This window comes from Falco cherrug (assembly GCF_023634085.1).
Source record: "Falco cherrug isolate bFalChe1 chromosome W unlocalized genomic scaffold, bFalChe1.pri SUPER_W_unloc_1, whole genome shotgun sequence".
Taxonomy (NCBI): domain Eukaryota; kingdom Metazoa; phylum Chordata; class Aves; order Falconiformes; family Falconidae; genus Falco; species Falco cherrug.
The window spans coordinates 11,800,951-11,827,388 of NW_026599288.1; the positions used below are offsets into that span (position 1 = coordinate 11,800,951).

Consider the following 26,438-nt stretch of genomic DNA (forward strand, 5'->3'; position numbering starts at 1 on the left):
GGATCCTGCCGACTATGCCAATTTGTCATGAATGGGTGATTCAGACTGCTTAAAGAACTACTGTCAAAGGTATCAGCAAAAGGTTGTAGGACTAGCAATTTGGGAGAAAAGATGAATAGTACAAGTGAGACAATTATACTTTGTATAAGTTGATTTGAGAAACTGTTTGACATATTAAAAGACATTGTGTCTTGAACAAGGCTAGCATATTTAATTTTTAAAGTGATGCTGTCAGGCATAGGTAGTTTGAGTCCAAAATGGAGGCCACTTTTCAAAATGAAGATTTCCAGGTTTTGCTTACAATTAAAAAAAGAATCCCCAAAAAGAGTATCTTGGGCTTAAAGTCTCTAGTAAGCCCTAGCATTATTTTTTATTTTTTAGTTCACTAAAAGAATGTAATTTTTCATTCCAAAACTATTCACAAATTTATGTCTAATTTACAAGGTGGTTTTGGCTATAAAAAGTTTGGGAGGCTCAAGTCACAAAACAGCTGTGGCTTTTTTAGCTATAGACTTTCAGCCAGAACATGGAAGACTCAAGTTCAATTCCTTTCTCTGCCTGAATGCTTTAACTACCAGGCTGAAATGGGGCTTTATGCAGCCTCTGATCTATGGAGCAGGGCATGAAGCAATGACAAAATGAGAAAACAAAACTTTGACATAGATATTTCTGTGCAGGCAGATGTTATGTTTTTCGTGCCTCCCAGCTCACATAGCTGACTCACTTCCATCTATGTGCAGAAGAGCTCTGATACACTACAGTCCTTGGACTTGGCTTGAGTTCTTTGGGTTTTGCTATACTTCATTGAAAAGGGATGATCAATAACACAAGGAGGTGATTTTAGCTCCTTTGTTGCCAATGTTCTTCTTTCTAACTGCAATTAAACATTCATGGGTTCCTGGGAGTTTCCATCTCCCTAGAAAGTGGTGTCATGGCCACATTAGAAAAGGCTATGGCTGCTTTGGGTCTCATCAACTAGATGAATTAAAACATCTCCAAGGGGTCTCTAGGACATTCATCTGACCTAAAACCACCCTGTAATCTCCTGTGCTGCAGGGCAGGGCAGAGAGAGAAAGGGAAAAGGGCAGGAATAAAGGGGAAAAAGACAGTGCCAGCTGTCTGTATTTACCTGGTAATGACTATCAGAATGGAAATGACCAGGATAATGTGGAGAGTTGTAAGAGAAGTGGAAAGGCTTCATATGAAACTTTCTCTGTGCTAGTAAGGAATTATATCAGTATGGCTGAGCTGGCAGTAAATTGCCTGTAGCATCTAGTGGGTACTTCATTCCCAACCTGTTTCTTTTCTCACCTTAATCACCTTAAAGAAAACCTTTTTCACCATGAAGACAGTCAAGCACTGGAAAACTTTTCCCAGAGAGGTTGTGTCATCTCCATTCTTGAAAGTTTTCAAAACCTGACTGAATAAAGCTCTAAGCAGTCCAGTCTGATCCCATACCTGATCCTGCTTTGAGCAGGACGTTGGGCTAAAAAGCTCCTCAGGTCCCTTCCAACTTGAAGTATCCTATGGTCCTATTCCTAGTTAAGGCTCCGGTTATTTTTTTAGATGTCATATACTTTCTACTCACTACTGAAAAAGCCTATCTAAAACCTATCTAGTTATTCTCTTGGGATCCCAATGTAAACACAGTAGAATTTGCAGAGGTAGACTTAGGTAACTTGTGTGCACTGGCACAAAGCAGTTCTCTTCCATAAGCACTGGTATATCTACTGGTAAACAAGAGAAACCAAATTGCTACTTGATTTTCACTCCATTACAAATGTTTTGCTTTTTCAATTTTAATTATTGCTCTCTGTTCTTTCTCTTTAATTCACCAAACCTCCTTGATTGTACAATGATTGAATTTAAGAACATGTTAAAACTAATTTTCTCCTTTGCTTTTTACCTCTTACTGAGTCCAGTGCACAGACATGGAAAATTGTTCTTTTACAGATGTGTTTCCTGACTTGCATTTTATCCATGGTACTCAATGCTGAGTGATCTTTTAATACCAGCAAGCAGCTGATTTCTTATACCCACCATGTCCTAGCAAAACAAGGGCATTCACGGAGTATAGCAATGGAATATTACAAACCAGAACCAAATGCAAGATGGTTGTGCAAGTGTTCGTGGGAGGTGTGGTGCAGGTGACAAACAAGCAGCCACTAAGGCAGCTGTATAACAGCTCCATTTCATAGACCAATTTGAGCTCTTCTTGGCATTGGTGGGGTCTCAGACAGCCATTGGAAAAGGCACTTGTGGTTTAATCCCAGCTGGCAACTAAGTACCACACAGCCCCTCTTGCTTGCTCCCGCTCCCTCCCTTGGCCATCAGCATGATGGGGAGGAGAATCAGGAAAAGGTAAAACTCATGGATTGAGATAAGAATAATTTAATAATTGAAATAACATATTATAATAATAACAGCAGCAACAACAATTGTAATGAAAAGGAGAGAGAGGGAAAGAGGAATAAAATCCAAAAGGAAAAAAAAAATCACCCAAGTGATGCACAATACAATTGCTCACCACCCACTGACCGATGCCCAGCCAGTCCCCAAGCAGTGATCAGCAGGCCCCGGCCAACTACTCCCAATTTATATACTCAGCATGATGTTCTATGGCATGGAATATCCCTTTCGTTAGTTTGGGTCAGCTGTCCTGGTGGTGTCTCCTCCCAATTTCTTGTGACACCCCGCCCTTCTCTCTGGCAGAGCATAAGAAACTGACTTAGTATAAACATTACCTAACAACAAGTAAAAACTGTGTTATCAACATTATTCTCATACTAAATCCAAAACACAGCATTGTACCACCTACTAAGAAGAAAATTAACTCTATCCCAGCTGAAACCAAGACAGTATCCACCCCTTATTCCACACCATTTACATCATGCCACACCTTAAAATACATCATCACCTTCCCTGTCTTGATATAAACACAGATATCATTCCCTTAGTCTATGGACCATCCCTCTAAAAGTCCATTGAGTTCATTTAATCCATGACGTTGGGCTCCATCTGTCATAACAGTCTTTGAAGTCAGGAAAGATGGTGCAAGGTATTGGATTCTTGCATGTTGAAGCCAATTCTGATTCTGTCACCACTGTGCTGGTCTGGTTTCATCAAAGTTCATTCTTTATTAACGTGGCTATCAGAAGGGAGTCTGGTTCAGATCTCCAAATCCAGAGCGGCAGAGATGGGCACTGCAACATGCCCAGTTTAATGATGGGCATATAGAAGTGAGAATATTCAGTGTTGTCTAGCAATAAACATCACACAATTTAATTCATTGACTGTTTTCACCCTAAAATCAAGTTCTCTTGAGACACACATCAAACTTCCCCATCCTCCCGCATTACCCACCAAGTGCACCCAGGTCCCTGAGTAACAGCAATCCCACAAATGGGGTTGACTTCGTTTGAGGTAGGAATAACCCACACTGTTTTCCCAAGCATATTTTTTTACATGCACTACAGGAACTTTCTCCCCTTCTACAGTATGTAAAAGCTTTGACTGGGCAGGGCCCTTTTGATTGGCAGATCCTCTAGTATTGACTTACCAGGTGGCTTTTGCTAGATGAGTATCCCAATGTTTGAAAGTCCCACCACCCATTGCTCTCAGTGTAGTCTTTAACAGTCCATTACATTGTTCAGTTTTCCCAGAGGCTGGTGCATGATAAGGGGATATGATATACCCACTCAGTGCCATGCTCTTTGCCCAGGTGTCTTATGAGGTTGTTCTGGAAATTAGTTCTGTTGTCTGACTCTGTTCTTTCTGGGGTGCCGTGTTGCCATAAGACTTGCTTTTCAAGGCCCAGGAGAGTGTTTCTGGGCAGTGGCATGGGGCACAGGGTACGTTTCCAGCCATCCAGTGGTTGCTTCCACCGTTGTAAGCGTGTGTTGCTTGTCTTGGCGGGTCTGTGGGAGTGTGATATAGTATAAATAGACCTGCCAAGCCTCCCCATATGTATATTTCAGCCATTGTCCTCCATACCAAAGAGGCTTTATCTGCTTGGCTTGCTTACAGTACATTTCACATTCATGAATGACCTGCGTGATAGTGCCCATGGTCAAGTCCACCCCTCGATCACAAGCCCATCTATATGTTGCATCTCTTACTTGATGGCCTGAGGTCACAGGCCCATTGAGCTATGAATAATTCACCCTTATGTTGCCGACCCAAATCTACCTGAGCCACTTCAGTCTTGGCTGCTTGATCTACCTGCTGGTTGTTTTGATGTTCTTCAGTGGCCTGACTCTTGGGTACGTGAGCATGTACATGATGTGCCTTCACAACCAGGTTCTCCACCCAAGCAGCGATACCTTGCCACAATGCAGCAGCCCAGATGGGTTTACCTCTGCATTGCCAATTGCTCTGCTTCCATTGCTGAAACCACCCCCGCAGGGCATTTGCCATCATCCATGAGTCAGTATAGAAGTATTGACCATTTTTTCTCATTCAGCACTGTCCTAAGACAGTTGGATATCTTTCACTTCTGCAAACTGGCTTGATTCACCTTGTCCTTCAGCAGTATCTGCGACTTGTCATAGGAGACTCCATATAGCCGCTTTCCACCTCCGATGCTTTCCTACAATATGGCAGGACCCATCAGTAAACAGGGCATATTGCTTCTCATGTTCTGGCAATTTATTATACAATGGGGCTCCTTCAGCATGTGTCACCTCTTACTCTGGTGACATTCTGAAATCTTTGCCTTCTGGCCAGTTCACAATCACTTCCATGATTTCAGTTGGAATATAGTGGGCATCCAATCCGCTGTATTCCCAACTCCAAAAACCCAAGGGTCGACCTCAAGTCTCCCCTGGTGCCTCTCTCCCCAGTGCTCCCACGGGTGTGAATCTCACTCCTGCTCATCCCCAACCTCCATGACAAACTGCCCAACAGTGGGACCCAGTACCTCATTTTGCCTCCCAAGATCCTCTCTTAAAAGATCCGATTCAGTGCTTTGGGATTTGTCCTGATTTCAGCTGGGATAGAGTTAATTTTCTTTTTAGTAGCTGGTGCAGTGATGTGTTTTGGATTTGGTGTGAGAACAATGTTGATAGGACACTGATGTTTGTTAGTTGTTGCTAGGTAATGTTTATCCTAAGTCAAGGACTTTTCAGTTTCTCAGGCCCTGCCAGCAAGAGTGCTGGAGGGGCACAGGAAATTGGGAGGGGACACAGCCAGGACAGGTGACCCAAACTAGCCAAAGGGATATTCCATACCATATTACATTATGCTGAGTATAAAAGCTGGCGGACGAAAAAGGAAGAGGGGGCATTATGGCATTTGTCTTCCTGAGTAACTGTTACATGTGATGGAGCCCTTCTTTCCTGGGGATGGCCGAACACCTGCCTGCTCGTGGAAAGTAGTGAATGAATTCCTTGTTTTGCTTTGCTTGCATGTGCAGCTTTTGCTTTACCTATTAAATTGTTCTCACCTCAACCATCGAGTTTTACATTCCTTTCTTATTCTCCTTCCCATCCCTCTGGGTGAGGGGGGAGTGAGTGAGCGGCTGGGTGGTGCTTAGTTGCCTAAACCATGACAGGAGTGCTCAACATTTTAGATACTGAGGCAGGCTGAAACCTGAGCCCACCCCAGCACCCAAGTGCTACAAAGAGACTTGGGGAAGAAATAGGAAGAAATCTAAGCACAGCCCTCCAGCACAGCCATTGAGTCACCACAAAACTCCAGGTACTGGCAACTCCAGAGAGCAGCAGATGGCTCTCGGAGCTGGGCTGGCAACTTGAGACTCCAAATTTCCACCTGTATCCAACAGTGCCAGTGATGCTGGCCACCCTTGGGCCAAAACCAATCATCAGTCTCTTAAAATGATTGCTGGCGGCTCTTCCACATGCATATCCAGCCATGCAGACACAACCACCCCACCTTCACCCCCTGCTGGACTGCGGATGCCTGCTGTGCTGGGCACTTGCCCTTTGGGGTCCACAAGTATCCCAAGAGGGAGGGGAAAAGGAGAAAGGATTTGTGCCTTCTCAAACAGCTCTGGCTGCTCACTGCTACTGCTGGCACTTTCTGATGGAGGGGCTGTCCCAGAAACCACTCCAAACCCAACCTGGCACATTGCACAACACGCTGTGTAAACCCATCTGCTGAAGTTTCCATTGCCAAACATCTGTCTAGCGGTAAAAGTTGAAGGTGCACGTTGCAATCAGAGCCAGGGACACATCTCAGGGCTCCATTAATCTTCTCTGGATGGAAAGACCCCTACCCATCTGTGCTGGTTTTGGCTGGGATAGAGTTAATTTTCTTCACAGTAGCTAGTATGGGGCTATGTTTTGGATTTGTGCTGGAAACAGTGTTGATAATACAGGGATGTTTCCATTACTGCTGAGCAGTGCTTACACAGAGTCAAGGCCTTTTCTGCTCCTCATACAGCCCCACCAAGCAAGTAGGCTGGGGGTGCACAAAAAGTTGGGAGGGGGAACAGCCAGGACAGCTGACCCCAACTGACCAAAGGGATATTCCATACTATATGATGTCATGTTCAGCATATAAAGCTGGGGGGGGGGGGGGGCTGCTCAGGAGCTGGCTGGGCATCAGTTGGTCGGTGGTGAGCAATTGTTTTCATTTGCATCACTTGTCTTTCCTCGGTTTTATTTCTCTCTGTTATTTTCCTTTTTTATTATTACTATAATATTTTATTTCAATTATTAAACTGTCTTTATCTCAACCCATGAGTTTTCTCACTTTTACCCTTCTGATTCTCTCACCCATCCCACCAGCAGGGACTGTGTGAGCGGCTGTGTGGTGCTTAGTTGCTGGCCAGGATTAAATCATGACACCATCACAAGAAAAACTTGCACAAGGCTTGCACTCCAAAGGTTAGGGTGCAAGTTTGCACTGACACCCCTCCCTCCCTGCGGGACTTTGCGAGCAGGCAGGCGTCACTGCCGGCTGAGCCTGGGGCCTGCGGGACGGGGCACCCCCCTGTCCACCTCCAGCCCCCAGACCCCTCCCTCCGGGAGCCGGGTAATCCCCCTCATACCGGGAGATGCACACCCCAAACTTCCCCCGGAGGCTGCAGCATCTTTTCCCAGGGGGCAGCCCCGGGAGCCGGCAAACTTACAGGCGACGCTGGGCCATAGCTGTGCTCTGCGCGACACTGGGGACAGAGCAGGGGGCACCGGGGATGAGCGCACCCGGAGGTCCGCAGCGGTTCTGGTGTTGGGTGCATCCCACCATCTTGACGCTCCCCGCTGGGAGATGTAGTTCAGCCCCCACAGCTCCCCGGCGGCCGCAGCACTGGTGGCGGCGGTGCTGCTCCGGGAGTTGGAGCCGATGGGGCTCCCCGGGGATTGGTACTGCTGGGGATGCCCAGGGGCACTTAGGGGTTGATACCTTCCCCTGGGGCTGTGCTGGGGTTTGGTGGCGGTGGTGGTGGGCGGCCTGCACTGGGATGCCCTAGCTGCCAGGGGATGGAGTTTTCATGGGTCTTTCCCTGTCCCTAGTGGTGTTCAGGTGCTGCTTGGGGTGGGCACAGCTTGGCAGCAGTGCTGCCCCATGGGGACATGGAGACCCAGATGGCTCCATGCTAGAACATCCCTCCTGTGAGTACCACAGTTTATATTCCAAAGCATGTGTGGGAGGCTCTGGGTGGTGTTCCCTGCTGATACTGGGCTCCCAGATCTTCCTCTGAGAAGGGCATTTCATGACTTCATTAATTAAGTGCTGCTTTCAATTCCTCCTCCTTATTTAGTCCATGTCAGTGCTCAGCCTCCCAGATGTTTGGCAGCTCCTCCTGGATAACTTGACAAAAGCAAGCACATGCTAATCAGCTCAGAGTGGAGTTGACAAATACTGGTATCAACAATTGCTTTTATTTCTGGCTCTGTTACTATGCTCTGAAAGCTTTTCCTTGTGTGCCAGGTGGTGGCAGGACACCAGACCCTGAGGGTTGTTAAAGTGCACACCAAGCCAGCAGTCACTGAATTTTATTCCCCTTCCCTGGGGACTTCCCCAGCTTGTAGGAAAAGGTCTGAGGGGAATGGTTGCTCAAGCCAGTTTTAATGAAAGTTCATCTTTTCTCTTCACCAGTGCTATGAGGCAGAGTAAGCCTCCAAAGCAAACTCAGAGTGGATGGTTGTAAGAGTCAGTCCAAAGAGAACAATATTGTCTCAACATTGCCAACAGAGACCTGGAGATGGAATGTGGTCCTCATGGACACCAAGACACAAAGACCCTGGGAAAGAGAACTGTATGGTACGAGGAGTACTATGCCGCTCCCTGCTACCTGGGACTGAAAGGTACAACTAAAATAAGGCCACATAACCGCTGTCCAGAAGATGGATCACAACCACTGTCGTAGCAACAAACCAGAAAAATTGAACTTCAGGTGAACTTTCTCCATTGTAATATCATTATAATACAAAAACACTCCTCCTGGTCTGAAGCTACTCGCCTCTAAGGCAAACCACGCCTCAGGCACTCCTCTTTGGACATGGGTGGTAACCTTGCTCAAGAAGGCAGAGACTGGCAACAATCCATGGGCCAGAGGAGGAGCAAGGTGTGTTGCTTGGCATAAAAGATGGCTCCTTAGCAACCGAACTTTGAAGATCTTCCCCACGAAGGATCACGACAATCGGAAGGACTGGTGGGATGCTGCCTGGTCCTGGGACTATAGGGACACCTTGGACCTGTGGTGGTAGCTATAATCCTCTTTCCTTTTCTTTTTACTTTACCTTTTCTTCCCTTCCTGTCACTCTATTTACTGCATGCCGCTTTACGGGCAAACAATAAAGTTGCGCTGTTTGATCAAAGCATAACCCCTTGGTGTGGTCGCCTTTTTTTTTTGTGCCTCAAGATCATAGTAAACGAACCATCATGAGTCCACTGAGTGGACCGTGACAATGGTGTAGCTGTCTCTCTGGACTCCTGTCTTCTTGAAGTGGTTTGTGTCCCACCTAAGAGAGGAGATAAAGTTAGCAGCCATAGGAGGATGAAACTCCAGTGAGGAAGAGCAGAAAACATGCTTCTGGCTGCCTGCATCATTTAGGGGCAAGAAGCAGACACACAGCTGCCCCCATCCACTTTGGGGTGTGTCTTTGGGTGCTGAGACCAAAGCAAAGCCCAGAAAGAAGAGCTGAAGCTCCCTGGCATTGCCATCTCAGTCAGCTGCTTCCAGTGGGTCTCCCACCCTGCAAATGCCCACTCACCCTTGCACTGTCATTTACCTAAAACCTTCATTCACAGAGCCATGCAAGTCCAAGCAAATCTGCCTGTTTCTCAGCAGAGAAAACCTTGAGAAGCATCTCACCAAAGCTTGGGCATAGGGACATCTACAGGGAACCCAGCACTCTCAGTTTGTTCTTGTTGTTTGGTTTTAGCTTCTGGGCTCACGAATTTAAAGCCAATTGCATGTTTTCTGCAAGCCTGAAGCCTAATTTTGGACTGTGGGGGTTGATGTAGTAGCAGAGTGATGACTAAGCTGGTTGAACAGCCTCTCCTTGCCCTTTGCTGCTTCCTCAAGGCTGTTCCAGGAAAAGAGCTGCCTCAGCAATGGAGACATCCTAAAGGTAAACATGTGGGGATTAAAAGGTGCTGCTGGACCTGCAGCAGGTAAGGGACAGGGCTGATTACTGTGGGAAGAACACTGTGACCAGAGAACAGGTTCTTGGATAAGAGCAAGTGATGATGACAGAAAATACAAGAGCAGCACAGGAAACACTGATGTGGCCCCAAAAATCTGAGAGATGCTGAGCTATATGCAGTCAGGCTTAGGGGTGCCAGCAAGATTTCAGGTGCCATACAGTCCCAAGGATTGCAGGATAAGACCGAGAATAGAAACGTCTGCCCTGGGAGTAAATTTGGTCACTGCTTCTCTGCAGGTGGCAACAACACACTCCAGAGCCCAGCATCATAATGGCATCCAGTCATGTCCATTTATCCTGTGAGACGGAGGTGCAGCAGCTGCATTGCTGCCTGTGTGGGCAACATGATGGGACCTGTTACCCCTCAGGGTCCGCAGCCCATATCATCACCCCCAGAATAATCCTCTGAGTAATTTTGCATGAAAACCTAATGAAAAGAGACCTAGTGGCTGGCTGGTGTCAGGAAAAAATAATAGGCTTTTCCCCCAGGGCACCCTGCCTGGAGCACTCTCCCCATTGAACCTGTCTGCACCTAGGGTTTGTGTACAGGGAGGATGGCTTGGGGTGATGTGTAGATGCACAGACCATTGCTGTGGGGCTGTAACTGCAGCACAGGATATTCATGCAAGAGACAGCAGAAGTAGGGTGAGCAGTGGCCTCGAGAACAGGTCATGTGCATCCCAACCCAACCCATCCCATCCCATGGAAAGCCATCTCAGCTTTACAGCCCTCTCTGCTAGCATGTGGAGATGCCTTCTGAATGGTGGGGCCCCCACTGATGTAGTAGCCCATCCTTCACAGGCAGTAGTGGTGCCCAGAGCAGGGGCTGTAGTAGCCCTGGAAGGATCCCCTCCCCATCACAGTATACACAGGCTGCAGGGACAGTGGCGAGAGCCGTGACAGCCTGTGCAGCATATTGGTGGCCACCTCCCTCTGCAAGCAGAGGGATGGCAAGGGTAAGGATGAGGAGGAGCAACCAGCCTGTCAGCTGCTGGCACGGCACAGGCACAGCTACAGCAGAAGCACAGGGGCAGGGCAATGGTAGTTTGTAGAGGAATTTTTAAAGGACTGAGGACATATGTTACCATTGTCCGTGTTGGACAACCCAGGCCTGATAGTTGAAGCTGCAGAGTAACTTTAAATTGTCCTTGGAACAAGCAGTGTGAGAAAGAAAACAAGCTGTGCACAAACAAGAAGCCAGGTGCAGAGCAAGTCCTGGGAACCAAGAAATCCACACACTGTCATTGGCACACTCTGATCAGGTGCCTGCAGCATGCTCACCGATCAGTGACACGGACGCCCGCGTGGCCAGAGACTCTTATCCAATCACCTGTGTGTAGAGTCGTGTGAGCGGTTGGTTTAAGTTATAAATATGACCTGTTTGTTTAATAAAGTGAACACAGCATGTAGCCATATTGGTGTGATTGTCGTGACTTGGCCGACTCTCCATGGGGGACCCTCTTCAGTAGTTATCAGATTGATTGAGGCAGGCACGTTTTGGGTGGCATGGCATGGGTATGTTGTGCAGGAAGGTCTCCATCCTTGTGTCCTGCAAGGAGCAATGGCACGCCTTTGCAGGATTGCCACTCTTTCTCTGCAGCGCCTGAGGTGCTGGCAGCTCTGGTTTGAGGGGGTGGGGCAGGAGGGGCCAGACCCGACCTTGGGCAGGAGGGGGAGGTAGGAGGAGAGTGCTTATTCCAGGCTGTGCTGTTGTAGGGACCCATTCTCCAGGGGATGTATTTGTCTTCCTTGACAAAAACTGTTTTGTACTTCACAACATGAAAGCGACAAGCAGTGGTGTCCTGTGGTACCAGAGATGCAGGGGATGGCCAGAGCATCCCGACTGTTCCCCCTCTCCCCCAAATGCAGTGCCATGGGGCCAGAGGGCTTGTCAGAGGTGCTGCTCCCAGAGTCCTTGTTAAATTTCTGTATGGAGGTGACACCCACCACTTCCAGCCAATCAGTCACTCACTCATCCTTGCTCACACAACCTTGGTCCCTGGAAGATATGGTATGCCAGGAGGGCGTCCCCCAGGCAGTACCTACAACCAGGGGGTATTTAGGGGCCACCCGGGGAGCGAGCTCTGGGGATCTGCAGACATCCCTGGGACCAGGACAGTCTCAGTGTGGAGATGGGTATGGGCAGCCACATCAAAGCCACAAGTGCAGATGCTGAGGGAGGGCCTCTTCACCACTGTGGGGGGGAACACAGGATGCAAAAGGGGGGGATGAACAGAGCTGCTCCCACTACCCTCAGACCTTGTCCCCATGACCCATGGGGACATGCCCTGTGTGATGCTGGGAGGGGGATGGTTGGGACTTCAGCAGTACCTTCAGACCTGGCCAGCCAGCAGGGCTGATGGCATTCCTGTAGTACTTCTGCATCACTGCCTTAATCAGCTGCTCAGGCTGACATTGGCTTGCCAGATTTTGCACCAGGGGTCATCATTAATCCCTAGAGACAGCAGTGAGTGGGGAGAGATGCCCAGGCCATACGGCAGTGCCTGCCTTCGTGGGTGTTGGGGCACACGGTGAAGCCGATTACTGGGCAGGGTCTAACACCAGAGACCTGCCACAAGCGCCAAGCCCCACTCCTCTGTGGTGGGTGATCATGGGGGCTGCAGCAGCACCGTGATTTCACCCTGAAAAGCTTCCCACTCGCCCAAAGCTGGGGGATGGAAAATGGCCAGGCATCACTGGCTCCTTTCCCCCTGCACCCAGGGTGTCCGTAGGCATCTGGGAGCTTTGCAGAGCAGGATATGGGGTGGGTGCACTGGGGCTGCCAGGTATGGGGCCAGCAGAGGTTGAGAAGCGGGTTACAGGATAAAGCCAATTTCCTACAGCTGACAAAGCCCAAGAGGGCTGGGGTCTTGCAGGGCAGACAGGTACTCCGGTTGCATGAGCCATTTCTGTCCCTGCACAGTGGTGACATCCCTCTCCATGCTCTCTGCCAGCTCCCTTATTATAATGCACAGTCTAGCAAGGCTGCAAGAGATGAGCCAGTTTGCAATGTGCTTCACATTGGAGCCTGCATTCTTTTTAGCCCATGTGGGGAGAGCTGCACTTCCACAGCATGCGTGTGATGTCCCACAGACACCCCGCCCAGAGTGATAACACGGCTCAGGGATTCCTCCAGGACTAGGGCTGGGAGAGGTGTTGCAGCGCTCAGATCTCCCACCTGGCCCCTGTAGGGTCTCCCTGGCATAGAGCCCCCCCCCCCCCCCCAAGCTGAGCCAAGCCTGCAAGCTGTGTGTTGGAGCAGTTCTCAGAGCCACCTGATCTGCTCCCCCATCACCATCGTGTTAGGCATCAGCCTTGGGCTGAGCTATGCCACTCCTTCAGTTTCCCCTTCCTCATCAAGATCCTTCTCCCTGCACACTCTGAAACCTACTGATGGACAGGGCTAACGTGAGAACTTGTACTGGCAACCACCTGCCCCATAAGCCTGAAGCCACTGCAGGGTGCAGCTCCAGGAGACAAGAAGCCAGCAAGCACAGGCTGTGGGGTATTAAACATTTTGCAAACCAGGGAGCATGACCCCCCCCCCATTACAGCCGTGCAGCAAGGCACATCATGAGTCCCCATACCACCTGCCCGGCACCAAGCACCCACAACCAGGTTGGGGTAGAAATCCTAAGGCAAGGGTCCTCAAACTTTTTAAACAGGGGGCCGGTGCGCAGATGAAGTGGCAGGAGGTCATCTGCGGCTGCTTGGTTCCCCCCCCCCAACCCCCGGCGGGGGGGGGGGGGGGGGGGGGGGGGGGCGGGAGGGTTCTGTAAATACCAGGGGCCGGATTGAGGACCCTGGGGGGGCTGTATCCAGCCCACGGGCTGTAGTTTGAGGACCCCTGTCCTAAGGTTTCCTTCTCCTGTGGCATTTACTTGCATCACAAACTTATTTTCTTTCCAGAGCTGCAGTGGAGCCTGCTCTTGGATGGTCTTTTTGACCGGCAGTAGGAGTCAGTGTAAGTACTGACAGGGGTCTTGTGTTTTCCTGGAGGGTCCCAGGGTACCCCACTGGATCAGCAGCACTGCATGGAGCTGGAGGCTCCCAGCCCACTCAGGAAAGGGAATAGGGCTCTGGTGCTACTGCTCTACCAGCCCAGGGTGGTGCTTAAGCCATTGGTGATATCATAGTGTAAGAGAAGGGAGATTTGATGACTGTCAGCCCTGTGGCTGCACTACCAAGAATAACAGGTCCCAGGCTAGGGCACAATTGCTGCCTGCATGTCCTGATTTTGGCTGGGATGGAGTTAACTTTCTTCTTAGTAGCTAGTACAGTTCTGTGTTTTGGCTCTGATATGAGAACAATGTTGATAGCACACTGATGTTTTTAGTTCTTGCTGGGTAATGTTTATACTAAGTCAAGGACTTTTTGGTTTCTCAGGCCTTGCCAGCCAGAGGGTTGGAGGGTCACAAGAAACTGGGAAGGGACACAGCCAGGTCATCTGACTTGAACCAGCCAAAGAGGTGTTCCATACCATGGGACGTCGTGCTTGGTATATAAACTTGGGGAGTTAACTGGGGCCTGGGGATCGTTGCTCAGGTACTGGCTGGGCATCGGTCAGCAGGTGGTGAGCAGTTGTACTATGCATCACTTGTTTTCCTTTCTCCCTTTTCCTTTGGATTTTGTTCCTTTTCCCCACCTTTCCATTATAACTGTTGTTATTATTATTGTTCTTACCTTTTTATTCTATTTAAATTATTAAATTGTTCTTATCTCAACCCTCAAGTTTTACATCCCTTTCCAGTTCCCCTCCCCACCTCTCCAGGTGGTGGTGGTGGGGGTAATGAGCAAGCAGCTGCGTAGTGCTTGGTTGCTAGCTAGGGTTAAACCATGACACTGCATCACTCCATGGCCACAGCTGCACCCTCCTAGCTTTGTCTTGGCTCTGGGCTTCCTCCCCTCCTGCAGGCAATTAGCTTAACAATGGTAGGAAACAGTTTCAGCTGATCCTAGTCAAGATAATTTTATTTTGGGAGGTGCAGGATCAGTAGTTGTTTTTCCAGCCCCTCTCTCCCATATTTCCTTGGAAATCTTGCAGTAACCCAACTGTGTGCACACAGCGCTGCACCTGTGCAGCCAGGGTACAGCACCAGGCACTTCTGGCTCAGTCTGCTGGGGTAGCCAGGGGACTTACCACCTGCTCTGTCTGCCCTTTTTAATTAAAAAGTTGGATTTAGGTGACCCTGTGCGGTTCATTTGCTCTTCTGTCTTGAGTGCTGTGATGGGCTCTGCAGCTGGAGTAAGCAATCCTTATCTATCTCAGCACAGAGGCAGTCAGGTTATGACAGGGAGGGATATGCGTGAACCGGGTTTGCTTTTCTCTGAGATGGTGAGCTGAGCAGAAACCCTACTCTGGCTTGGCTTGTCACACAGTGCTGACTCAGAGACCCGCTCTGCTCCCGCCTCCAGCCCTGTGAGGGCTCGCAGAAGCCCAACCCCTCTGCTGCCATGTTTTTGGGGATGACCAGTGAAGACTCATGTCCATCTTGGCAGGGTGGATGCCAACCTGTCCTCCTGAAGGGCTGCTGAGCCCTGCTCTTTTTGTTGTGGGATGGTGGGGCTGGGCAGCCTAGGGCACCCAAATGCATCCAGGTAAATGTGATTAACGTGCTGTTGAAATGAAGAAAATCTGCCATTGATTTTTTTCATGCCCTGCTGGTCTCTGTTGAGCCAGGCTCAGGCCCTGTCCCCTCCTGGGAGCCGGGGGGGGGGGGAAGAGGGTGGACACAGGGATGTCAGTGATGCCTCTCCCTCCTCACTCCTGTGGCCTTGGGGCACAATCTGGGGAGCACCACTCTGAAGAGAGGTGGGGTCTGAGCCTTTTGGTTGGGGGGATGACTCACCCTGCACTGGGTCAGCTGTCAGAGTGAGCCAGTGGCCCCCCATAGCTGTCCCCTGTCCCCAGCAGTCCCTAGGGTTTCCAGCTGCTGATGTTAGACTATAAAATCAGTGCTTGATTCTTATGCCAACAGCTTTAAGGGGCAGGAATGACTGCAAGGCTGGAGAAAAGGTTATTTCACCCATCAATGTTGTATAGATGCAGCACTTCCTTCTGCTTCTGTAGCTGTCAGGAGGAGAGGTGTAGCCCAGGTGCAGGGGCTGGGTCCCACCCAATGTGCCTTCCTACTGCCTTGAGGAGAAGCCTTCCCAAATGCTGGCTGGGGGCTGGTTGGCCCCAGTGGGTTTAACTGTGCCATATAGCACAACTCCACATCAGCTGCTTCTACTGAGCCCAAGCAGCTGGTATTGGCCATGGAATGAAGGCTGCCCCCTCAATTTCAGTATCTGCGATTGCTGGGGGCTCAGATGAGATGGTGTGGTTCATACCCTCTCACCACAGTTCGCTCCAATGACAGTCTGGCAGGCTGTTTTTCATATGTATGCTGTTTAATATTAATTCTGTTACACTACACACAGACAGTAACAATGATAAATACTGCAATGGAAATGTTAAAAAAAACTATTATACATTTCATGTTTTTCAAAAAACCCCACATTTTAAAATAAATTAATGCATAAAACTGATGGTAGAAAAAAGACAACCCAAACCAAACCACAACACAACTGATCTGTTTAAGGCAATACTCTGCACAGATAGGAACAGTAGTACAACAGTGTGCTACATGTTCTGAACAGGAAAAAAGAAAAAAAAAAACCATACAAGATGCAGACTGATGCTTCAGGAGTGAAAAAACTCCCAAACCCAGATAATAAAACCAATGGCCAAGTGGAGCATTAATACACTCTGCATGTCAAATGATTAGCAGGTTCCTAACATGGACTAAAGTCAAGCTACAACAAATTCATCTTCCTAATTAAAAGGTTATTCAGGTCAAACCCTACATTTAACTGTACTTTGCATTTGGCTGTTTCAGCTATGTTTCACTATATGCAAGGACAGCTGGAAATTCATCTCCTGCTCTGAGATTAACACAAAGGTCAGGAGACTTCTCCTCCTGAAAGATATTTCCATTAAATACATCCAAAAAGGATCTTACCTTCAGTGACCCCCAAATGTCTCCTGCCATCTCCTCCCCTGGGGCACCAGGCACCACATGGGGAAATGAGACCTGGGAAGCGTTTGCTTGGGTTGATTTTTTTCCAAGCTAAGGACACGAAATGGAAGTGCAGATCTGATCCGGACTCTGAGGAGTACTATTTCCCTGTCTGCCAGAAACGGCTACCTGGAGCCTGCTGAAAGCACTTTGCCAGGCTTCTCCAAACCCAGCTTGTATCCAGGCTCTGGATACAGCCGTGGTGTTTGCTATTAAGGTTGGTGTGAAGCTCCATATCTGCCCAGACAGCCAATTAAACCCAGTTATTAATGCAACCCAGAACTTGGCCACTGGAAGGTGGACAATAATCATAATGCCAAAAAAAATCCCCCTCTCCCTCAAAAAAAAAAAAAAAAAAAAAAAAAAGGGACAGTAGCCACTTCCTGCCAGTTTCTCCTGGTGGATCCCCATCAGCTGCCACCTACGCAAGATCAGCAGCGCCAGATCTCACCAACATTGACCCAGTACATTCCCAGTGAGGTGTACGTCTGCAAGGTGCTGCCAGGGGCCGAAAAAGCTTCTTGGGACATGGTTGGAGCTTCCTGTTTTGCCCTGCTAGAGTACACGGGGAGGAAGCTATGGTACACAAGGAAAGAAACCCAAGCGGAGTTACTAAAAATAAAGACTTGTGATGGCCATCAACTGTCTGGACTGCCTTGAGTTCAGGTGGGAGAGAGGGATGCAGAACTGGGCTGAGAGTAACTTTGGTGCATACCTCTGATGCTCATCAGTAGTGCATGGGAGGATGGGGGGGAAGATGATATCTGCTTTGAGAAAAGGAGTGGAAGGAGGACGTGTGCAATATAACAAGGCTTGTGATTCTAGAACTAGCCATTGGACATAGATACTGAAGTTTACCTGTGACAACTAGTCATCCTTCTATTGTCACTGCTGCTTTCCCCATTTCCTGGCCTGATTCTTCGTCAGTTTGGGAATCTGTGGCTGTTTGACATGATGGTCAGTGCTGACTCTCCCATCCCAGTCCCCACAGCACACATGGTGACTCAACTACAGGATGTACAATGAGGTCTGGAAGTTGCATGTTAGGCACAGACCAGCTCTGCATGCAAGTGGTGCCTGCTTTCAGAACCCTTCAGAAAGCTATTTAATGGTGGCTCGTTTCCTTCTTTATTAAACTGAAGGTTCATTAACCCCTGTGGAAGGAGTAAAAATGGTTAAAAATGTGCAAAAAGGGGGAGAAAAAAACACTTTCTGAATTTTCTCCCCTGCAAAGACTTCATCCTCTGCAAGAGTCTTTCTCCCTGCACAACTACAGCCCTACCACAGCATCTCAACAGTGCCCTGCCCCAGCATAGCAAGGGTACAGCCAACAGACTTCCCACTTGTGCCTCTGCTGCAGGTCTCCAGTCTATTTGCACATGGGCTGGCAAGCCTGGGACCTGGTGCTTGGGTCCCAGACCTCCCGCAGCGCTGAGCCCAGGAGGGTGAAAGTGGCTGGCTTAGCTTGCTGGATCACACCAAGGTTTTACACTAGCCTGGCTAACCCTCAGACCCACTGCCTTCACATGATGAGAAATCCCAGCCTGCTCTCTTTCTCACCCACCATCACAGTTGTTGGATCTCCCACTGGTCTGATGTTTGCCTTGGGTTTGTCTCAGGACAGAGGCAGCTACAAGCTGAACACAGCTGCTATCCCAGCTTTTCTGTGCAAAAACCTGAGCAGAGAAATCAGTGAACTGGGGATGGAGATGAAGGTGATAAAAACAAGAAGGGCTGTTGTGAAGAGAGCTTGTCCAAGTTTTCCAGCTCTCTCTGTGGGTCTGTATTACATCTCCCAGTAAACTTCATGTCTCCCAAATCATGCAGGTTTGAGGAAGGTGGGTAACAAAAGGAGTCACAGCTCTTTTGGGACCAGTGCAGAAGGGAGAAGGCAGCCCAGTTGGAGAGCAGTTCTTCCTGGTGAGCTCATCTGGGGCAGCTGGATGGGCAACTAGGGGAGAAATGCTGCTCTGGGAAGGCAAACATCTCAGTAGATAATGGGACTTATCTCAGCATGGCCTTTTGGTGGCCTTTTCCTGGTGCCTGCTGTGCTGGTTTCCAGTGACATGTCTGAGACAGTCACATTTTAATGAGGCTTCTTTTGTACCTTCCACTCCCTGATGCAATCTTACCACCTGTATCACTATTTGTTACTATGGAATGGCTCCACAGACCAGGCACAACCAGTGAGATGGGCTCCTTCCAGGAGCAAATCCATTTTTTGCTGGAGCAGCTTATTACAGAAAGAGAAAGGCTTGGAGCCACCACCAGTTTCTGCTGGCAACTGGGTCTGGGAAGCAATGGGAAAAGCTGCTCTCTGCAGGCACCAGGGGAAGCTGCAACCTGTCCTGCTGGTGTCCATGACACTCTGTGATGTGCCTTGCTGCATGGTTGTGTGGGCCATGGTGCTTTGCTCCATGTAATCTCAATTAGTCCTTGGCCTTTGCCTTCTCAGCAAGATGTCAGAGGAGTGCTCAGTCAGCATTTAGCTGCTGTGATCCTGGGATTGCCACCAATGTCAAGGGGGCCAAAGGAGAGGATGTAGCTGTAATTTTTTGGAAGCAATGCAGCAGCTCAGTTGCACAATACAGGGACTTAAAATAAAGATGCCAGCCCCTGTGAGAAACCTGCACCTGGTTTTAATGCAGTCTGGCATTAATCTTCTGTAGGTAATCCCAGGTCACCTCTTCCTCTATGCTAAGTTGCTGACCCTTCTGCTTCAGGGCTTGTGTGGCTCTGTAACAGAGGTGGGTTTGTCTGATGAGATGTGGTTCAAGGTTTGGAGCAATCCCTGACACAGGAAAGCCTTGAAAGGAAGTGACAAGGATGCCATGTTCTCTTAGAGGTGAAAAGCACCTTAAAATTAACACCTTCCCATGACTTCCCCTTAGGCTCAACCTAGCCCAGCTTGCCCTGTGGCACTGCCCATCTATGCAGATGTTTCTTTTGAGATATGAGAAGTAGAAATAGGAAGGAGGGTGATGTGAAGACTCAGCTCTGAAGGGTGGTAGAAGTCAAAGCCAGGGTATATTTAGAGTGGCACATGCAACCTGTGCTTGCTGAGCCAAGCAGCAGCCAGGTAACAAAGCCTGCTTCATTCTAGGTAAGAGTGGCCATACCCCGTGTGAGCTCTAAGGGAGAATGGTAAAGGAAGAGCCCTGGCAAAAGTGCCAGTTTATACCCTCAGATCATTACATGGATGCTAAAAGTAAGAGCACAAAACTGCCGTGGGAATATCCCAAAGGAACCCTTCAATGCTCTCTTCACTCCCATCAGCACTCACTATCCCAGTTGCACTCTTAACTTCCTTAAATCCACTAGCAGGGGATGGTGCTGTTGGTCCACCAAATCTTCTTACATATTCTCTGTGGCAGCATGCAGATTGAGAAGCCAGCTGTGCAAGAGCCAGCTGCCAAATAACTGGGAAACACATCCTTGCCAAACATCTGCCTCCAAAACTGTTTAATCTCTCTACTAACCTCCACCCTGTAGCTTTCTGGCACATGCAAGCAACATCAGAAGGTGGTAAACAGAGGGAAAGCAGAGTTGTGTTGCTGTTCTTTGTAGTACTTTGAAAATACACATAAAACTTCTATAGTGTGCTTTTTGCATCTTGCTTGCAGAGCTATCCTCAGTGGTGTCTGCCACACACTTGGCAACATCCATGCAAGGTGTTGGTAGCATCTTGGGAAGGCAGTTTTCTTCCCTGTGCTGCAGAAGGGAACATACATCAAGAGGAGATGTGACTTGCCTGAGGTTAGAGCAAATCTGTAGTATGTGCCAACAGCAGCAAGGGATTCTAGATCTCATTTCTGTGTTCTAACAGTCCAGCAGACTCTCCACAGTAGTATTTGGCTGTGGTGCCAGCTCAGGGACACAGTGTTTCTGGTGTGTGCATCTGAAAGTGAGCTTTGCTCCCTGCTGGTATTAGTACTGTACTGAGATAGATTAACTCAGACAACTGGGATCTGCCCTAGGCCAAGACAGCACTTGGCAACCTTTCTAGTTACTGCTTGTTTTCCTTTTCCTGTCATTCCATCTGGTGTCCAGCTAGGTCCTTCCTTTCTTCAAAAGCATCTTCATGTTTCTGTTGAGTCACATACAGTGCGCTGTACTTTTCAAGCCTCCTGCATGCCTTTGTACAGCTTGCAGGCCAGCTTGAGGACAGACTCTGCATGGAGAGGAAAGGATTATGCTCAGGATTGCAGATCAGTGTGTCAGCCAGCATACAGCTGAGCAGAGTGGGTGCCTCCTTTTGAGAAAGGAGCCAGAGAGCCAAACCAAAAGCAGCTGAGTCCATCCTATCCACGGGGTAGCACAGTGTCCTGAAGTCCCTTTCAAAATCCATGCATCAGGCTTGGACACCTGCTTTTGCAGTTGCAAGGCATCTGCAGGCAAGACAGCCAGAACAGAATAGCAGGCCCAATGGCCGAGTGCACATGTTGGTGATAGACATGCAGCAATGTCAGATATGATCCAGTGGCTCTGCCAAGGGTTGGCTTCAAGATGTGTCTGATAAGACATCAAATGATCCTTTGGGATGGTTGCCTGGACATCAGCCTTCTTTCAGCCAAAGAACCAGAATAAAAGAACCAAACAACCACCAGAAAAGCAGACTAGACCATCCTATCTAGAGACCTTCCTCAACACTAGGAGAGTATTGATAGTCCCCCTCACACAGATCTCTGGAAATAGGGTGTTTGCAGACTGACTGTAGAGACTGAGTTGAGTGCTAAGACCCTGGAGTCCAAAGTCAGCTCACATTAAAGGGAAAAATTAACATCTGATAAAAGGAAAGAATTTGCTTAAAGTCAGGTAATTTGGTGACTAAAATGACATAAAATCCTAACAAAAAGCCAGTCTGGCTTTAGGAGGCATCAAATGCAAATTCCTTTGTGGAGGCACCAGCATAAATATAAGCTATCCTATTTGTATGGTAATTTAGATGGACAGTGGTGCAGCCTTTCATACTCCATGGCATTCCTCTGTTTGGTATTCTGTATGACTTAGGACTGAAAATGGGGCCTGAGAAGATCATCTGGTTTGATGCAAAGACTGGAACAAGGAACAATTTGCTTTATTGCAAGCAATCTGCAGTATAGGAGAGTGTCCAGTGTCTCTGTAGATTTTAGGGCTTTATAATGCTGTGACAGAGAGTCAGGGTCCATGCTCTTTGCTTTTGCCTTCTCTGGCCCATGGCAGCAGAGACTGGTTTAAGGAGAGCAGTGCCAGAATGGCCACATAGCTATACATCTTCCTGGGAAGTCACCACAGCATAATCTCCAATGAGGGCACAAGGAAAACCTGGCTGAAGCAAAGGTCTGAACATGAGACCAGATAGGGAGAGCCAGCCCAATCTGCAGTAAATACATACCGCCAGGCTATCCATCATATTCAATAACAAGCCAACAAACATGCCCCATGGTCATAACCTGCTTAAGGGACTGTGGTGCAGAAGAGTTAGTGTTCAATTTTCTGATAGCCACATGTGCATTGCTTTAATCCATTCAGCCTTCCTGATAATGACCCTACACAGGTAACTACTTTTCCCCACCCTTTATTCCCCTACTTTATCCCCCTATTAAAATATATGAACACAAAGTATAGAGAGGAGAGCCCAAAATATTGCCATTTCATGGCATTGGCCTGTACTGTCATGCCAAAACAGCTATTTGTGCAACCAACAACTCCTGTGTGCAGTGAAAAACACTTGGCTTGAGCTTCTGTCTGTATTTGGAGGAAGCACTGAGTGTAGTTAACATTTAAATTAATTTCCCTCCCTCCCAGGGACCCTAAAGGGTTGTGCTGGAGGCAGATACACATCAAGCAATGTGGGAGAGAAGGATAGAGAATGTCTGAAGAGAGATGCATGAGAGGAGGATGGAGAATGTCTGATCTGGCAGGAGATGAGAGAACAGCTGGGTATTGTGAAGGGAAGTAAGAAAAATAAACATGGTTATCTAGTAGCAAAGAGGTGTTTGCATGCTTGTAGTGATATATAGCTATGTAACTGCATGAATGGTTTCTGCCCTGAGCCTGGTGGTACATACAGATGGAATTTGTATCCGGGCTCAGAGATATAAATATGAGCTTCTCTGTGCAATAAAGTGTCTCTGGTTGCACCACAACCTGAGTCTGGGCCTTCATACGCTACAACACAATGCAAAGGGCTGAGGGCAGTTGCAGGGTTGCAGGGTTGGGGAATACCTCAGGGCACATGGCAGGTAAAAAACAGCAATAGGGGCAATAAAAGGACTTGGCTATGATGCCATGGGGCAGTGGTTATCAGGGAAGGTCTGTCCTTCAGAGGGAAGGTGTTAGCCCTGGGAGATACCATCTCAGCAAGCTTCATTCTGTCTTTGAACATGATAGCAGCATGACGGAGACCTGTGGGACCTGCAGTTTCCCAAGGCTGACCCATGTAAACAGATGCCTTGTTGCTCTAACAGGCACACTGAAATGCTCCGAGCTCCTGAGCAAGGGCTGTGGGAAAGGCTGAGTGTGTGCAGGCCAGCTGGAAGGCACAAAGACTGACCCAGGAGGATAAATGCAATGAAGATGTTGCATGGTACCAATGCTGAACTGCTTTAGAAGAGTGAATATTTAAAGAGACTCAGCCATGTCCTATAGGATTTGGCTTGACCATGGGGTTTCTGTTAGGTTTTGACTACATTCTCCATATTTTTTTTTTAAAAAGGCTCCTTAAGGAATGCTTTTTCCCTTTTATCTTTTCTCCCTACACAGTGTTGTTAGAGCTTTCCTCTCACTCCAGTCAAGTTGCTAACCTCACATCTGAGCTAGCAATGGAGAGGAAAGCAGACACACAAAGGAAGGAGCAAAGACTTGGGGACCTGATGCTTTGTGCTTCTTTAGAAACATTTTGGAAATATTCCCTCTCAGCATTACTAGGCAATGAGAAGGGGAGCGGAACTAAATTGAGAAATACTCTCTTCCTAGAGGAGCTGGCAAGTTAACCAGCACTTCTGCACAAGGAGGCAGGGATGCTCAGTAAACAGCACCACTCAGTCCTCTTTCTGTGGCCTGGAGCCAGGGTGGCAGTGCCCTGTTTTAGGGAGGGGGGGAAAACACAGCTTTAATGGTTGCCCACAGCCAGCTAGTGAATAATAAAGCCCAGGAGTCCTGCGTGCCTGCTCTTTTGCTCATGCTGTGGATGACACCATGCCTTGCACTGCACAGAGTGAAACCCCACAATTAAGTAAGTGTCCTAATCATGGAGAGGACTTTTTAAAGACTCAACTCACTACATGAAGATTTCAGATGGGGGATCTGTCCTTCGGGTTAGTGCTCAGGCTCTGTCTTGTGACAGAGGAATTCTGATGGGAAGCTCAGAATTGCCCTCGCTTTCTCCTTTCCCCAGGCTCTAAAGCAAGTGCTGATGCAAGGCAGGTGGTCCTTCCTCCTAGCAGAGCAGGAAAACACACAGTCGTGCCTGTGGCAAAAGATTTCATCTCTGAGAAAAATGCCAGCCTATCCATCACCCGAGTCCTGTGTATGCTGGAGCCAGTAGTGTAAGATTGGCCAGGGAGAGGACATGTTTCCTAATTCCAGAAATAATTTTGCATTCAAAGCAATCTGCTGGTGAACTGGCAATTCAATCCAGCCACCTAATGTAATGCTAGGTTTCCCAACTATTCCAGCACCAAATAAACACAATTGCTCCTGATGTGGGACATCTCTAACACAGACCAAGCCTGGTTCACAAGTGGGCAAAGATGGGATAAACAGTAATTTCCTCTCATGGGTTTTTTTCAGCTGAAGCTGTTCATAATCCTGCTGTTGCTGAACCTCCCCCTAAAGTCTGACACCATCACAGAGATGCCTTCAGCATTAACAAATCTCTCCCACAGGCACCAAGAGATGCAGTATTAAGAGAATATTAAAAGCCAAGCTCTGTAAAAATGTGTTTTCTGCAACTAGCTTTTCTGGCACTGACCTTCAGACTGCACAGTTCTAGTCATGCCTTTTGCAGGACTCATTTTTTCTTAGCTGAACAAATTTTAAGATTTTTGGAAGTAGAAGATGAATGAAGTATAGGCTGAAGTCAGTATACGTGACTGGACTGAACTCAGAAGTATGGTATTCTTAGGCAAGGACTGAATCCCTGAAGAGCATGGATGGATTGCAGATTGAATCTGATGTGTTTGGTGATCATTTAATGTGGAACTAAGGATAGATTTCATTGGATATATGACACAACAGTTTTAGCTAGTACTGACTCACGGTGAAATGCCACTTATTTATCCTCTTCACAAGTGAATGAATTGTGTCATGCTAGTTCTGGCTAGCCTTGCCATAAGAAAGATGCCCTGCTCCATTCCCATTCCTGTGCCCTGGTTATGGGATAATTTTGGTTCTGCAAATGAATTAGGTTTAATGAATGAATTAAGAACTGACCTCCTCCCACAGGTAAAACCCTCTGACACCTCAGACTCACTCCTGATCTTATAGATGGATTGGTTTCGGTGGATAGAAGTAACTGCAGCCCCATCTAACCCTTCCCATTCTGGAACATACACCTTACAAAAAAACCATCTCCAGTGCCGACACAAACCAAGGAGGCATCTCTGGACCCTCCCGCGTTTGCTCTCCAGACCAGTCAGTTCTGCCAGGCACTGTCTGGCACTATGAGCAACTTCTCTTTTGTTTAACCATAGTTTAAAATAACTTATTAACCAATCATAAAATGAACTTTTTGGCTTCTCCTGGCTCCATGAACACAAAGAGGTGCATGTCCTACCATAGGAGGAAGCAATGGCTGTTAAGTTTTACAGTTATAGTGGAAAGCACTGATCACAGCCTGCTGGCCTCACTACTGGATGTGACAGGCAGTGGAGGAGGTGGCTTGGCAACACATGCAGGTAGGGTTGACCGATTTAGGGGGGATTAGGTCGAGGTCCTCATCATCTGGGATCTCATCTAACCGGTACCCATCCTTTAGCAGCTGGATGTTCAAGTCTTGGTTGATCTGCTACAGACAAAGAGACAAACAGTCAAACACTTGAGACTTCTTCCTTCTGATGGTCAGAAGAGGAAGGAGGTCCCTTATTCTGGAAAATATTTCTCTGTCATTAGCAGCTGCTCCATCAATGAAAGAGTCTCAGTTTTTGACCACAAGTGAGGGCTGCCTTCTGTTGTTCTAACTTCTTCCAGAATAGGAATATCTAGAGTGAGATATTCCAGAGTAGCAAGTTGATACACAATTTTATTCTGGAATAATCTTTTTATGAAGATGATTACTCATTTAAAGTAATGTAATAATAATGATAATAAACTGACTGGCAGCTGGGCAGCCCCTCCTCTCAGCCTGGAACACCATAGCAGTTAAAAGGTGGCAAAGCCTCTTGGCTTTTTGTAATCTTGAATTCAAGTGCTGTCTAGCCATATCTGGGTGAACACTTCATTAGGGCCCAGAGATGGCCCAGATCATTCGATCTGGTCCCTGCTCTTGGCCATTTCTCTGAGTTTCAGAGGGTTTTTGCCCAAGGAAGGAATACAAGGGGGAAGAGTTCACAGTGGCTTGTGTGCAGAATGGCTGCTCAGCACCCTGGATGTAAAATCAGATCCCACAGAAGCAGTAGCAAGAGTCTGAACAACTAATTCACAAGAGATCTTTGGAATATATTCAGAAACAATGCAGAGTGATTAACAAGCCTGAACTTCCCTGCCTTTTCTCTTCAAAAGGGCAAGAGTTCATATCTGAAAGTCCTCCCTGGAATTTCTGGTGCTCCAAGTAAACACGCAC

General features: G+C 48.0%; 3 protein-coding genes across 3 annotated transcripts in view; all 3 read right to left on the reverse strand.

Moving 5' to 3' along the window:
• LOC129734925 (uncharacterized) overlaps positions 1-26,438 on the reverse strand; it is a 254,926-nt gene that overhangs the window by 53,870 nt on the left and 174,618 nt on the right. The gene's annotated exons all lie outside the window — the stretch shown is intronic.
• LOC129734893 (spermatid-specific manchette-related protein 1-like) lies at positions 8,970-17,205 on the reverse strand. Its single transcript, XM_055700264.1, is given in 11 exon segments — positions 8,970-10,236; positions 10,335-10,372; positions 10,374-10,549; positions 11,088-11,163; positions 11,274-11,300; positions 11,303-11,387; positions 11,926-12,056; positions 12,058-12,069; positions 13,496-13,566; positions 13,569-13,630; positions 17,144-17,205. Coding segments are annotated over 11 exon segments (903 nt in total). The 3' UTR covers positions 8,970-10,073.
• The window catches only part of LOC129734894 (protein FAM219A-like), a 50,061-nt gene continuing 39,617 nt past the window's right edge, over positions 15,995-26,438 (reverse strand). The window contains exon 6 of the mRNA XM_055700265.1: positions 15,995-25,664. Within this exon, the coding sequence (XP_055556240.1) occupies positions 25,506-25,664 (159 nt within the window). The 3' untranslated portion in view covers positions 15,995-25,505. The remainder of the gene's footprint in view (positions 25,665-26,438) is intronic.